The following is a 16,400-nucleotide window of genomic DNA, read 5'->3' as shown; positions in this document are numbered from 1 at the left end:
TAAAATATATGCAAAACCATCATTTTGCAGTGGTACAAAATCCATCTCTTTAAGATGAGACCTTCCAATCTCATAATGTTGGGTTATATGTGATCACACTCCTACAAACAACAAGAAATTCACTAGCTTAGAGTCTTGCTAAGCTTCCCTAAGCCTTTGGAGCTATCCTACATAACACGTTGGACCTAGTCTAGGAAGGGTTTCATATTATGACCAAAGCTGAGAGAAAGAGAGCCTAGAAAATCATGGGGTATGACCCCACATACATAGAATCGATCTCAGCCCATCGAATAGCAAAGAAATTCAAACATGACCTCTTGCACCATCATGGCAAGTAGAGAGTGAATGAAGAATGAAGAAGAGATCTCAAATGAAGAAACCGATACTTATGGAACAATCATAGTGCTCCAAGAGTGAAAAGCTGTCCGACAGCCATTGTCTCTAGGAGCAAGATGAGGGATGCTGAAAGAAAGTGTTGTCCTCCAGAATGGATCTCAAACATAACAAGCCACCAACATTCAATGCTAGATGCAAGCATGATCACCAAAATGCAGCACACCTTTGGATGAGGGAAGGTTGAAACTGCTAAGGCAACAACCTGGATGCAGTCGATCAGCAGCAAGAGGTTCAGGACAGCAAAATCAGATGTTTGGCTGCTATAAGGGAGGTGCCCAGCTGGAGCAGCAATCGCCATGCTGAAACACAGTAACAGAGACCATCACAGGAGGCTGCATGATGTTGCCTAACTGATGATGATGTCACAAGTAGCAACAGCAGGTTGCCAAGTAGGAGAGGATGTCACTTAGGTGTGAGAGCTGGCACTATAAGCCCTGGGCAGCAGGGCAATGAGAGAAGGCAGTGGTGAGGGCAACAAGGGCTGATAACAAAATGCAAAGGGGGGCGTGAAATGTCAAAACAGGGATGGAAATAATAATCAATCACTAGTGCCCTCTTATAGAAGTTTTGAGCAGTTGCCCTTTGAAAACTTTCAAATTCTGTATTCAATTTAGTTTGATTTGAAATTGGTTTGTGGCTGTACAAAATCTGAATAAACTACATGTAAGTAAATATAGAATTTACTTTTTTTTTCATACATTTCTACGTATTCAATATGCATGAGTGCTATGAACTGTCTATGGATAATGTCTGGATATAGCTTCTTCTTCTTTTTTGGAGGGGACATTGTTGGTTGTTGTGGGTATTGGGAAAACATGAAGGGGGATATGTGCTCATGATCTATAAGCATCCACACATACGTCAACCACCTTGATTTTTTGTTGGCATATACAAGAGAGAGAATTACAAATGTACACATTCACACACACACACACACTCTGCAATTTTTCTGATATCTGGAGGTACCCATGTATGTAGACATATTCTCCCCCTGTCAGAATGTTTCTCTCTACCCCTAGCTCCTCCAACTTATGCCTCTCCATCCCCCTTCTGCTCTGCTCTCTCTCCCTGTGCACATGCCCATACCATGCTCCACGTGGATACATCATGTGCCTCTGCGCTTTAAAAATATTAGAGAAAAATGTATAACATACGTCCTCATCTGGCATAGATTAATCAAGTGAATCTCCATTCTGCATACCCCACCCCTCCCCCCTCCTATTTCACCCCTCTCTCTGCCTGTGCACACGTCTGTGCCATGCTGCATTAATGCATCTATCTTAAAAGAACATTAGAGAAAAAAATGTGGAACATACATCCTCATTCGGCCTAGATTGATCAGGTGCATCTCCATACTGCTGGTCTCTCTCATACTCATCATAAGCCTCAGCATCATCCACAAACAAACTCGCATCGGATGCAAAAAGCTCCCGTCCACTGCTCAATTATACAGAGCAAACATCATAAACTGTAGAGAAGTTCTTACTGTCATAAATACCAGAGCATATCAATGGACAACTGGAAAGGGACTGAAAAGAAGTGCATCAAAGAATAGTGAAGAGAAGACTGACTGACCTCATACGATCATTCTTAGCTCTTTCCGCCCTTCTTGCAGCCAATTCTGCCTCCTTCTGTTCAACCTTTTTCTTTCTCCACTCTGCAAAAAGTTCTGTTGTAATAGGTGTTGAAGTTTTCACTTTAGATCTCTGCAAAACAAGAAGTGATTCAGAAAAAACTGCAAGACAACTGCTTGTCATCTGTTCATAGATCGGTTGCATACTAGGTGCTAGAGTTACCTGCTTACCTCATTCTCTATTTCTTCTTCGATTGTAATTTTTTCTGTTTCTTCTTCAAGTAGTGCCTTCATCTGAGATTTCAGGACATACCCAGGTGGCAAAGCATGTCGATAGTGGCAGTCTTTTCCTCCATTTGGACAAACCCAAAACCATCCATACTGTTTCTTCTCAACAGCCTCAAGAAAATACTTGCATACCTGTACAAATGTAGCCAAAATTAGGATTGCTTGTAATATTCACCAAAAAGAAATGCAAAAACTTGTAGGCAACATGTATAATAATCTCCAAATCTCCCTCACGACCAATCATGTTCTAACGAAGCATACACACCATATTCCACCTTGCCCTCCCTCCCCTCTGTCAAGATTGTGGGAGAGAAGGAAGGAGTCTCACTTGTAGCTTTCTCACTTACACAATGGGGGAATACACACAAAGGTGGAGGCTGAAAACAGTTTTCCTCTTCTCTGTTGTGTAAGTCAAAAGAACTCAAGTACAAAAGAAATAGAAGAACCCTATATGTGGGCCTCAAACCAAACTCAACTAACTAAGGTGGCATACTCAGCCACGAACTAGAGTAGATAAGGATAGCTGTCATCTAGCTATTATTCATGGGCGATGTACCAACCGCATCTGTAGCTAACAAGTCGGTGACATAAATGCACAACGGTCACCCTGGCATATCACGAGTGGAGCTCGATATCTCAACACTCCCCCTCGAGCTCAATCCCAATTCCCACACACCAAGCAGATCTCTGAACTTGCGTAGCTTCTCTGCGCCCAATGTCTTCGTGAATATGCCAGCTACCTGATCCTCAGTGCTGACATAAACTAGATCAATAAGACCTAGTAAAACCCTCTCTCGCACATAGTGATAATGCACCTCGATGTGCTTTGTTCTAGCATGATAGACTGGGTTATTTGCCAAGTGTATACTGCTCATGTTGTCACAATAAATGACAACTGGCCCATCTGTAGGCTGATGCATATCATAAAGTAGCTTATGCAACCAAGCTACCTCACATGCAACCATTGCTGCACCCCTGTACTCAGCCTCTATGCTCGACAAGGCAACTGTAGGCTGTTTCTTGCTGCTCCAAGTGACTGCAACACTCCCAAAAGAGAACACATATCCACTGGTAGATCGTCTATCAGAAATACTACCAGCCCAATCAGCATCAGTGTATCCATGCAACTGTATCTGAACCCCAGTCTCATAAAATAGTCCATACTGCAATGTGGACTTCACATACCTGAGTATGCGTCTAGCCGCATCTAAATGCGGTTTCCTTGGAGCTTGCATAAACTGACTTACCAATCCAACAGCATAGCTCAAATCTGGCCTGGTAATAGTCATATAAATCAAACTTCCTACTATGCGTCTGCACATAGTAGGGTCTTCGAGAAGCTCATCTCCATCTGCGCTCAGCTTCACATTCTGCTCCAAAGGAACTGAAATAGGCTTACAGCCTGTTATCCCATATTTGGACAGCATGTCCAATCCATACTGCCTCTGCAAGAGCCGTATCCAACTTTGTGATCTAATCACCTCAATGCCCAAGAAATAACGCAGCTCTCCCAAATCCTTCATCTCAAACTTCTGCTTCAATAGCATTTTCACATGAAGAATATCTTCATCACTATCACCTGTGATAATCAAATTATCAACATAAATGACAAGTAGCATAATACATTTCTCTGTTTTTCTCACATAAAGTGAGAAATCTGCCTTGGAAATCTGAAAGCCAATAGTGATAAGATACTGTCCTATCTTGTCAGACCATGCTCTAGATGCTTGCTTCAAGCCATACAAGGCTTTCTTCAACCTGCAAACAAACTCAGGATAAACAGCATGCACATAACCTAGTGGTTGCTCCATATCGATCTCTTCTTGCAAATCACCATGCAAGAACGCATTCTTTACATCCATCTGATGTAAAAACCATCCCTTTGATGTAGCCATAGCAATGACTGCTCTTACGGTTGCCATCCTTGCAACCGGACTAAATGTTTCTTCATAATCAATGTTATATGTTTGTGCATACCCCTTGACTACTAATCTTGCATTGTATCTGTTCGCAGAACCATCTGCATTGTGTTTCACCTTATAAACCCACTTACAACCAATTGCATTCTTATCTTTAGGCAAAGGTACCAATTCCCATGTAGCATTTGCTTCCAAGGCATCCATTTCTTCATCCATGGCTTTCTCCCATTTTTCTTTTCCCATGGCTTGCTCAAAAAAAGTGGGTTTTGGTTCCTGTATCACTTAGACTATATCGGCATAGTGAATAGTTGTAAATCCATCATATTTCAGCCTATCCACAAGATACCTAGCTCTGGTAGACCTGCGCAAAGTAGACTCACTTCGAAGTGCTCTCAAAACATCCCTGGTCTTCCTTACTCCAGGTGTAACAATAGAAGGAATACCCAACTCATCATCAATGCTCTGTTCTGAGCCATTGGATTCACCATCCACATAAGAGTGACCTGCATTCACATCAAACATGGGCTGATCTACCTTCTCTTTTCCTTTTCGTGATACCTGCATACCACTATCTGCATTGCTTTGAGAAGGATCTCCTGATCTCAATCTGCCTATCCATGGCGAAGAATGTGAACTACTGCTAGAGGACACTCCAGGTCCACTAATATCTTGTGACTGCTACTGAATTCTGTGCAGCATTACCATTTTGTGCATCTACATTATCAATCACATTTACTGGTTTATACCAGCTACTCATCTCATCAAAAACATCATCTCTGCTCACTGTAAACTTACGAGTAGAAGGGTTATAGCATCTATACCCTTTCTGCTACAGAGAGTAACCAATAAAGATGCACTTCTCAGCTTTTGGATCCAACTTGGATCTCAACTCATCTGGCACATGAACATAGGCAATGCAACCAAAAAATTTCAAATGAGAAATATCTGGTTTTCTACCAGTATACCTCTCCTCTGGAGTCATGTCATATATTGTTGCAGTGGGAGTCATGTTCATTATGTAGACTGCTGTAGCAACTGCCTCAGCCCAGTAAAAATCTGACAGGTCTTTTTCATTGAGCATGGCACGAGATACCTCTCCAATATGCCTGTTTTTTCTTTCTGTAATTCCATTTTGCTGTGGGGTATGATTACATGAATATTGCTGCTTTATGCCATGCTCCTGCAAGAACCTTGCAAACTCATTTGAGAGGTACTCTCCCGCTCCATCTGACCTTAGACATTTATTTGCAGGCCTGTTTCTTTTTCAACCATAGCTTTAAGAGTTTTGAAATGCTCAAAAACTTCACTTTTCTTTTTCATAAAATACACCCAAACTTTTCTGCTATAGTCATCAATAAAAGTGACAAAATAATGACAACCTCCAATAGATGCAGCTTTAGTAGTCCACACATCAGAGTGGATTAATTCCAATGGCTTCTTACTCTCTTGAACATATCTAGGAAATGGTTTCCTTGCTTGTTTTCCAAATTGACAAGCTTCACATACCTTATGCATTTCTGCAACCTTGAATTTAATATCCTGCAACAATATTTCGGGCTTGCATTGATTTAAGTCGCTGTACATTAACATGACCAATGCGTTTATGCCAGATATCAATATCTGCAACTACACCGGTCCCATGTGCAAACATTGCTGCACTCAATTCAGGCATGTCTGCATCCAATGTAAACATTATGTCCTTCTTCTTTCCTTTTGCTATCAAGCGACCTTTATTTTTCATATCCTCAACAAAGCATCCATGAGGATTAAATCTGACCTGCAAGCCCTGCTCAACCATTTGACCAACAGAAACCAGGTTCTTGGTGATATTCGGGATATGAAATACATCCGACAGTTATTTCTTTTTCCCATCCTGCATAGACAAAGGAATTTTTCTAATCTGCACAATAAGATGTGCAGTATCATCACCAGTCTCCACAAATCCTAGTTTTTCCATTTTCCTTGCATCCTGCATCCATTATGCATAACCTATCATGTAGTTTGATGCATCTGAGTCAACATACCATACATCGTTGCTTTCTTCTGCACTTGTCACAGAATTGATCATGTGCTGCACTATAAACAAATGCTCATTTCTGTCATCACCCTGTCTACTAAAAGATACATAATTCCCTTGTTGCAATTTTCCATTCATGATGTCATTCTGCTTTTTATAGCAATCTTTAGCCATATGACCCATTTTACCACAGTAGTAGCATTCAACATTGCTGTTTGCATTTTGCCCTCTTTGCCATCCACCACGACCTCTTTGGCTCCCCTGCCTTTAGAGTTACCACGTCCTCCTCCATAGGACTGGTTTTCTTGAGTTTGCTGTATATTCTGATTTCTACCACGGCCTCCAGATCTGCCTCCTCTACCTCTGCCTCTACCTCTTCCAGCATTTGAGTAGAAGACAGATTCTTTTTAAGTTCCTCCTGAAGAAGATGCACCACTATTTCTCTGCTCCTCAGAAATTAGAAGAGCAATCAACTCCTCAAAATCAGAAAATCTTTCACGGACGGAAATGGATGTTCGGAACTGTGCATAATCATTTCCTAGACCATTTAAGGTCACAGAAACTAAATCATCTTCCACTGGCGACCCAATGGAAGCAAGTGCATCTGCAATCTTCTTCACCTTCATGTGGTAGTCATTGATGCTCATACTTTCTCTTTGCACATTGTGTAACTCTTGCTTGAGCTGCATTTTCCTGGCTTACGCATTTGTGCTATACATTTTTAACAAAGTATCCCATGCCTCCTTTGGCGTACTTGCATCCTGAATATACACAATCAGAGTCTGAAATACTGATAGACAGCCAGTACATAACTTTTCTGGCTCTCTCATGCCATCCTTTAAATGCCTGCATTTGTTGTTGATTGGGAACATCAGGAAGAACTAGTTCTTCATTTCCTGCAACGAATTCCCAATATCTTTTTCCCATAAGGAAATTCCTCATTCTAAACTTCCATGCTTGGAAGTTGTTTTTGTCAAGCTTTTCAGTGACAATCTGTGAAAGAGAATCAGACGCCATTACAGAACACTGCAAAAAATTCTGTCATTGCAAAAAACACAGCTTCAGCCTCACAAGGGTAAATCTACAAAACTGACGAAAGTGGTATTTGACCACACAGTCACTTCCTAGTGACGATTTTGTATCAACAGGCAACAAGGATGATTCTGTAACTCCCAATGTCTCTGCGCACAGGCATACGATACAATTTCTACGGTAACTTTTCACCGACCTGTAGAATAGTGGTCGCACAGCAAAAAGCAAGGCATTTTCCTGAGTGCGTGCGGAAAACTTCCGCCTCCAAAACAGGCCCTGAAATGGCCTCAAATCACAAAAACAGGGCAACCAAGGGCTAAAGCCCTTACCCGCAGCATATACTGCCCTCTTGCTACACCGTGAAGAGCGTCTCAATCTGAGACAATGCACTCTTGCACTTTCCGGTTGTGCTACCTGCAAAGACTTGCTCCCAAACTCGAAAAATGAAAGCAACACTGGTCCTCTTACTAGAACGCCGCGAACTTGGTTTGCTTTATTGAGCTCCTTACCACGAACCAGGCTCTGATACCATGTCAAGATTATGGGAGAGAAGGAAGGAGTCTCACTTGTAGCTTTCTCACTTACACAATGGGGCAATACACACAAAGGTGGAGGCTGAAAATAGTTTTCCTCTTCTCTGTTGTGTAAGCCAAAAAAACTCAAGTACAAAAGAAATAAAAGAACCCTATATGTGGGTCTCAAACCAAACTCAACTAACTAAGGTGGCATACTAACTGAGCCACGAACTAAAGTAGATAAGGATAGCTGTCATCTAGCTATTATTCATGGACGGTGTACCAACCGCATCTGTAGCTAACAAGTCGGTGACATAAATGCACAACGGTCACCCTGGCATATCACGAGTGGAGCTCGATATCTCAACACCCTCATTCTCTGATTCTCATAAATCTCTCCCCCTCCCTCTTCCCCTAAGAATACTTGCATTCAGGCTTCACATGACCCATGCTTTCATTCTGCAATATTCAAGAGATTGAGAGGCTCCAAAGCATGTCTATCTTCTTGAATAATACAAGAAATCATTCAGTTCCGTAGATACCGTAGAAACATAGAATGTGGTACAAGGATGGGAATGGGGATAGAAGACGGCCAAATAGTGAACAGGTAAGGGATAGGGATGGGATGGCATAGATAAATAATGCAACTTTTGCCTCTTAAGCTCATATTATTGAAGTAAGTACTGGACCAAAATCAGCAAAAGTGAAATATAGATGTGAGAGCATATTTCAAATTTGAAAGTATCACTTTGATCTCATTTACAAAATATAACTTACTAGTCTAGCACTTAGACGTGTGTGCACACTATATGCTTTACACATCCCAAGACTTAAGGACATAAGTGCATCTTGTAGAAACAAATTTGGAACAGATACAGGAGACTTGCACAAATATCAAAAATTAGGCTGTAGCCCAAATTTAAAATCATATAAAGGATTAACACTAGAAAAGCCAAAACATTGTGAATGTTGGAGCAGCTCCAACTTGCAATTAGAATCGGAGTGTCTTGAAATGCTAGTCAAGGACCAATCTCCAAGTCAGGATTATATTCCTCTTCTTGCTTCACCTACTGCTGCATAAATGTATCAAGCTTTACGGTCACTCTTATAAAGTATGTGTAAGTTACATTGGCAAAAACAAGATTATTTGCCTCTTCCATCAAAGGCAATCCCTCTTTTTTGAGGCAATGTGATTGTAGAAGCTTCACAATTGCTCTAAATAAGAACTCACAACCTAACTAAAAATGTCAAACCGTCAAAATCAAAATCCTCCCACAAAAAGCAATCTCAACCTTAAATTGATATGCTTGAGCATCCACACAGCCAACTGGGCCACCAAACAGTCTGAATCCAACAAGCTAACTCTTTAATTCTACATCTTGTGGCTTGTTGGGGCATCCTCCTAACCTTTGCCTTGAAATTTAGGGTGCAATATCTAAGTTGCTACCTACACAAGTGAACTATAGGAGTTCCACATCGACACACAAAGATCATCAATTTCCTCGTATTTGTCTTGATCCAATAACACTAGGAGCTTCATCATGTCAAGGGCCTAATGCACATTTCCAATACATGATTGCATGCTACAATGCCATGAATGGACCTTGCTTTTGTGCCACTCCATCCCTAAGCAACACATGGCACATCATTTCTTTCTCTCTCAACGCCACACTTCTCCTCATCGAGCTAGGTGGTGTACAAGTGTACATCCTTGGACATTTGGATGGGCACTAATAACATTGGTCACAATGGTCATAAAGTGACCTAGTACAAATGCACTAGGGGCACTTTAGGGTTAGGGCAGTCAACCCCTATTTATAGGACTCAAGGCCCTATTGTGCACACCCTTGTGTGATCACCACTCTTGGACTCTTGGCCCATAGATTGATGCATCCATACACTAGAAGAAGGGGGGCTGGTGGTATGGGACACGAACTCTTGGAACATGGTCGTGATCCAGTTTGCTGCCAACTCCCAAGCTTGAGGGGTAAGCATGTTTGGCTCTAATGCTAGAAGACGAGTCTAATATCCATTCCATTTATGTTATTTGTCGTGGTTACAACTTGATCCAACAACACTAGGAGCTTCTATCATCGTGTCAAGGGCCTAATGCACCTTCCCAAAACATGATTGCATACTACAATGCCATGAATGGACCTTGCTTTTGTGCCACTTCATCCCTAAGCAACACATGGCACACCATTTCTTTATCTCTCAACACCACACTTCTCCTTGTCAAGCTAAGTGGTGTACAAGTGTGCATCCTTGGACATTTGGATGGGCACTAATAACATTGGTCACAATGGTCATAAACTGGCCTAGTACCAATGCACTAGGGGCACTTTAGGGTTAGGGCAGTCGACCCCTATTTATAGGACTCAAGGCCCTATTGTGCACAACATTGTGTGATCACCACTCTTGGACTCTTGGCCCATAGGCCAATGCATCCATCCACTCGGAGAAGGTGGGCTGGTGGTATGGGACACAAACTCTTGGAGTGTGGTCATGATCCAGTTTGCTCCTAGCTCCCAAGCTTGAGAGGTAAACATGTTTGACTCTATTGCTAGGAGACGAGTCTAATATCCATTCCATTTATGTTATTTGTCATGATTACCACTTGTGCAATCTCTCATGTGGAAGTTGGATCCGACAAGGATGTTTCATTGGTATCAAAGGGTCAACTTGCTTGAGACAAGATTTGATGACATACACAAAACCATTGTTTGCTCACAGGATCATGATGGTCCATGCATGACAACTACACTTTCATCTCCTATAGGATGTTAAGGGCATACATTGTGGGTGGTGGGTATGACAAGGTATATTTATTGTCCGCTACTCATGTTTAGGATGGTTTTGAGGGTGGTGCTTAAATGAAGAAATAGCACATCTCAATGTACTTTGTCTTCATATGAAAGACCAGATCGTGGGCCAACTGAATGACACTCATCAAATCTAAATGTAGTGTAGGAGTCATAGTCATATCAAGATCTGTAACTAGATGGCCTACTAACCATAGGGCCTCCTTGCAAGCCATAATCACTACAGTATATCAATCTTAGTAGTAGACAAGGCTATGCGTTTCAACACCCAAGATAATACCTCTAGCAAAGGTAAGGACATATCCAGAGGTGGACTTTCTATTGTATGCATGTACTATATAATCTAAGTCCGTGTAACCCACAACTCCTATATCCTGGCTACCATAGCAAATGCATATATCTACAGTGCCTTTAAGATATCTCATGATATCCTTCACGGCATCCCAATGTTGCTTGTGAAATGTTGCTATATAACTTCCATACCTCCCATTGTAAATACTATGTCAAGTCAAATTACTATCATGGCATACATCAAATTGCCCACTAGAGATACATATGAGACCTTAGGTATCTTGACTCTCTCATCATCTAACTAGGGATAATCTTCTTGATTAACCTTCATATGAGAAGGTAGTGGATAGCCAATAGGCTTACTATCCTACATATGGAATCACTCAAGTACTCTGTGAATGTACTCCTTCTAGGACAAGTAGAAAAGTCATTTAGAGTGATTGCACATAATGCACATACCAAGTATGTGTGAGGCTTGCCCCATATTCTTCATCTCAAAGCTCTTTAGGTGTCATGGTTCCATTGTTTAGATCCAACAACTCTCAAATAGGTAGACCCAAGGCACTTGATTGCAATTTGAGATAGCAAGCAATTCAAAGAAATTGTTCTCAACTATGGTAAAATTCAGCAAACATGTCATCTTCCAATAGTGAAGAATGCACTTTGGTAATGCATCATCAAAAGCCAATGAAAATAATGTGATGCCTACTCTTGGTGTGGGCACTTAGCATGAGAAACATGCTGTAAATGCTAGTTTTGCTAATGAAGTTGGTACTTCAACACATAAAGATGCTGAAAATGAGTAAGAGGAAGAGGATTGAGATGTGTAGGAATCTTGGAAAGGCAAGCACTATGCCTTTTGGACAGCAAGATATGCATCCAAATGTAAGACATCCAATATACTTTGATGGTAGACCTATGTTTCATGCTATAGATGGTCATGGTACTGCTTCATTTGACATGTATGGTCCAAATGTTTTTGATATGTAGCCAATAATGTATGGAATGTATGGGCAAATGTATCTTGGGATTGGCCGGTGGAATGCAAATCCCATGTATACTCACACTGGAATGGTCCCCAATATGCAAACGGACATGTTTGGCAATGCATCTGGTGCTCCTAGTATGTTTTGTACACAAGGGATTGAGACTAGTAGTTATATCCTTGGACATCCGGATGGGCACCAATAGCATTGGTCACAGTGCTTATAAAGTGACTTAGTACAAATGCACTAAGGACAATTTGGGATTAGGGTAACCAAGTCCTACTTATATGACTCAAGACCCTCTTGTGTACATTGTTGTGCGATCACCGCTTTTGGACTTTTGGCCCATTGGCCAACACATGTATACCAAGATGGTGTGGGTTGGCAATATAGAACACCAACCCTTGGGATGTAGTTGTGACCCACAGTGTTGCTAGATGGTGACATGGCAAATCACCCTCAATGTTGCACTTTCCCTTGTCAGAGCAAAAAATGGATCGGACTCTTTCAAGTTCAGTAGAGTATTTCATTCATGGATTTAGAGCAACTGTATTTTAAGATATAAGAGTTATCACCTTGCATAAAGCCAACAGAAAGAAGCAACAATACAAATCTCCTCAAAAGTTAGCATCCTAATGACAACCTCTTTGTCACATGCGGCACCATTATAGAACCACGAAAAACCCAACCCCATGAAAAAAATTCAAAAGTAATGAGGTACAGATAAGTAAGGCTTCATACAATTTCAGTGGGCTTGTTTTGGCTGTACTCCTTGTTCTTGGATTCAACAACCTTTTCTAGAGTTTCCTGGTCCCAATCCTCCATTGTTGCTAGAAATTTGAAAGAAAGACTCACAAGGTTAATACGATACAAAATGTTTATGGTTCAAATCTCAATAGCATGCATCCTTACCATCCCTTTGATCACTGTATAGATCTATCTTTTCTCCCTTTCTCTCCACATTCAAATCATGGGAATATTTGCACTTAAAGCCCTTTGCACATTGTCCTCGCCTGAAAAACTCACAAACAACAGATTTGGGATCCACCCCTGCATAAAAATTTATGGGGAATGAGAGAGTTAGTGGCAAACATGTGATCAGCAGTTTTGAGGCCATAACTAAAGCAGCTGCACACTCCCTTCATCTATCAACGTGTACCCACAACACATCCAATGACGATGCTGCAGTTTACAACATGAAATAATGCTCAAAGCATGTTTAGAATACAAACAGTCACTGAAATGCAGATTGTAGTGAGATTTACAACCATACCAACAGGCACCTTGGGTTGGCTGATGGCCACTTTGAAAAGATCATTTAGCTCTTTCTCTCTTTGAAGTTCTTCCTCTTTCTTTTTCTGCAAAGTCACGACAATTCATCAACAGATGCATGTTAAAGGATCAGGCAACAGACATAGAATATTGCAGCAGTGCACATCTTGTCGGCACTCCGAAGTGGAATCCAAAGTTACCACAAACCAGATTCATCAAAGTCAATTCCTTGTTGCAGAAAAGGATGTAAGTGCAGTGCAACACAAGTCACCTCTCACAGAACAGATTCTGACATCAAGCAGTCAATGGCACGGTGTTCAACCAAATTGTAGCATCATGCATACAACAGGCAGACTGTACATGATCTAGCCAATGCAATGATTGTGCAAATCAGAGTCTCAAAAGGACGAGTCAACCAGTAGCCAACTCCTGTGCAAACTGAGAAATTGCTATTCAAATACTGCCACACCCACATCCAAGAAGTTTTAAACACATCCTCGCTATAATTCCTCCCACATTGTGAATTATGAAACATCATGAGCTTCTGTGAGGGAGGGGTCGCATACATAGCTAGGTACAGGTGGGGGCAGGGCATTGCCAGCCTTTTTTTTTGGGGGCGGGGGGGGGGGGGGGGGGGGGGGGGGGGTCGCGCCAGCAGTCTCCCTGTCCCCAGGGGCACCTGGCTAGGTATGTGGTGCCTCCTGAACCTGAATAGAAGCTCGTGATGTTGAACACTAAAAGGAAAGGCAAGGAAGAAAGAGCCCTTTTTGCCGCATGGAAAAATGTCAAAAACTTCTTGTGACAGGAGGCTCCGATAGAAAACTCTAGCACTGAACAGACACACACAATTACTAGGCTAGATGTGATTGATCTTGAGATTGGCATACGCCTGCAAGGCTGAATGTCATTAGCCTTAGGATTAACCAAACCTAAGAGTATGAAGAAGCCAAAGACATGAAAAACTCTATCACTGCACAGGCATGCATGATTACTAGGCTAAATGCGATTGACCTTGGGATTGGCATGCCTGACAAGCTGTATGTCATGAACCTTAGGATTAACCAAACCTAAGATTATGCAGGAATCAAAGAACATCGGAGCCTAACCTTAGCGGCAGCCTTAGGGTCCTCGTCCTGTTTTTTGGGGCGGGGCTGGACAGACTGCTGGAGGCTCTGGACATACTTCTGCACGTTTTTGCTCTTGTTCTTGTTCTTGAGGCCGAAGGTCTTGTCTTCGACGAGCTTCTGCTTCTTGGCCTGGTCTGCTTTCTGCTTCTCCTTGGAGGCTTTGTTGGGATTGGGCTTCGGGGGCATGATGATGAACGACTCCCAAGCTGGTGAGTGAACCCCGGATCACGACGCAATGCTCTCTCTCTCTCTCTCTCTCTCTCTCTCAAGTTCCGCTATGTCAAATCTCCCCAAAATCCCAAATGGGGTCGGGGGTCCTAGGCCTACTACACCATGGCTTTGTATTATTAGTGCCCCTCGCCCAAGCGGTGTTCACGAAAAACCAAAGTTTCATGTAAAATATATTGTAACAATAACAATTCTTTAATTAAAATTTTTCAAATTTATAGAAAGTATTTTGACATTTATTAAAAATTTGAAGTATTTAAATGACAAATATTTGCAAATGGTTCCCAAAATCCCTCTGAATTTTTGAGTTACAGGTTTTTGTATTTACTATACTGAAAGTGTTTTTTGTGAACATTTGCATCCACGTATCTTCTGTGGGCACACTCTACTACGCAAACAATGATCACATATCTCAGTTTGCAGTGCACAGAAAAAAAAACATTTAGAAATCTTAGTTGAAATTGGATATGCTCTTAATTTTGAAAGTTGAAATTCGGGCACTTTTATTATATGTCGTATTGTTTAGTGCAAGCTTTTGTTAGCATTGCCTATGAGGATCTCTCCTCCTCCTCCTCCTCCATGGCAATGCTTCAATGCAATGGGCCTACTGTACACTTTTTTAAATCTAAATTGCCTAAGTAGATTACCATTCCAACATTAAGGGATGGTTATGTTTGTGCACTACTTGGGCATACCATTGTATAACCAAATAAATTTCCATTTATCAAGCTCACTCTTATCTACTCCTCAAAAGACTTGGCTATAGAAAGATACCATCAAGCATTACTAGGGCAAGGGAAGATCAACAAGCTAAAGCACAAAATCAAAAGGGATTCACAAGGAAGAAATCATGGGTATCAAAATTAATTGCCTACCGATAATCGTGGACATCAAAGTTGATTGCCTATTTCAACCTCACTAATTTTGTGATCCTCATTGAAATTGTCCAAACAAACCAACTTTGTACTCCTCAAGAGATCTTGGCTATAAAAAAGATGGCATAACTAAAGCCCAATAAGATAAAGCACCTAAAAGAGACTGTAAACATCATTACCACATCAAGAGCTAAGATCTCCAAGCTGTAGTGACCCTTGTAAGCAAAGATAAAGAACCTACATGTACAAAAAAACAATACATGAGTATAAGATGCCTTCTCTACCCATCCATAGTCTCATATAGACTCGAGCTTGTTTTTCTCAACTCCCACTCTATTTTAATAGGTGTCTACCCAACCTATCAATGGCCCTAACCATTCAATCTTCTAAGGCTCCCCTAATCCTAACTTTAGATGCCCCTTCCAAGTATTTGCCATGTTACCCACCATAGCAAACTCCCTTCCCTTCCCACCATAAGTTCATATCTACATGTCAATCACATCTTGCTTATGTACAAAATATTTCAAATGCATGGGAGTTCTCCCCTCTTAAAGAATTTTCATCCTCAAGGCATACTTAGAATCATATGTTTGAACCTTGAGTGATTATAAACATGTTGATTTTTCAATGTCACTAAGCATTTAAAAGGCCATAGAAATGCTTAGCTATGAAAATACCTTTGTCACATAATTTCAACCCAATGTTTTTTATACTTTTTCTCTAGACTGCTCCATTTTGTTGTAAAGTATGAGATATTGCACAAGATATCTCCTTAAATGAATGAAATCCTTAAGCATGTTCTGCCCCTTGTAAAACTATTATAGCCAACAATATATGTCACAAAGTATTACAAATACCCATCGACAAAAAGTGTGCCACAAGACCACAAACATTATTATTAACAAGCTCGTTGTCTTAACTAAGCCATCCTTATAAACATAGCACTTATACTTTACGAAGAATATAAGCCCTTACAAGCCTTCAATGTCACAAAGATGGCATTATATTGTTTAATAAAAATAGTAAGAGACCATACATAAAGCATCTAAAACATGGGAA

At 41.1% G+C, this 16,400-nt stretch overlaps 1 protein-coding gene across 1 annotated transcript in view; it reads right to left on the bottom strand.

The window, feature by feature from the left end:
- Positions 1–14,546, bottom strand: part of LOC148019808 (Zinc finger C-x8-C-x5-C-x3-H type family protein) — a 36,653-nt gene extending 22,107 nt beyond the window's left edge. The window contains exons 1-7 of the mRNA XM_087699984.1: positions 14,218–14,546; positions 13,113–13,197; positions 12,752–12,889; positions 12,581–12,669; positions 2,201–2,389; positions 1,972–2,102; positions 1,713–1,833 (exon numbers count right to left, since the gene is read on the bottom strand). Of these exons, the coding sequence (XP_087556110.1) occupies positions 1,713–1,833; positions 1,972–2,102; positions 2,201–2,389; positions 12,581–12,669; positions 12,752–12,889; positions 13,113–13,197; positions 14,218–14,424 (960 nt within the window). The 5' untranslated portion in view covers positions 14,425–14,546. The remainder of the gene's footprint in view (positions 1–1,712; positions 1,834–1,971; positions 2,103–2,200; positions 2,390–12,580; positions 12,670–12,751; positions 12,890–13,112; positions 13,198–14,217) is intronic.
- Positions 14,547–16,400: the final 1,854 nt, after the last annotated feature.

Source organism: Lygodium microphyllum, chromosome 19 (genome assembly GCF_053477565.2).
Source record: "Lygodium microphyllum isolate KBCC chromosome 19, Lygodium_microphyllum_v1.1.10, whole genome shotgun sequence".
NCBI classification, from domain to species: Eukaryota; Viridiplantae; Streptophyta; class Polypodiopsida; order Schizaeales; family Lygodiaceae; genus Lygodium; species Lygodium microphyllum.
This window is presented reverse-complemented; position numbering and strand designations above follow the sequence as displayed.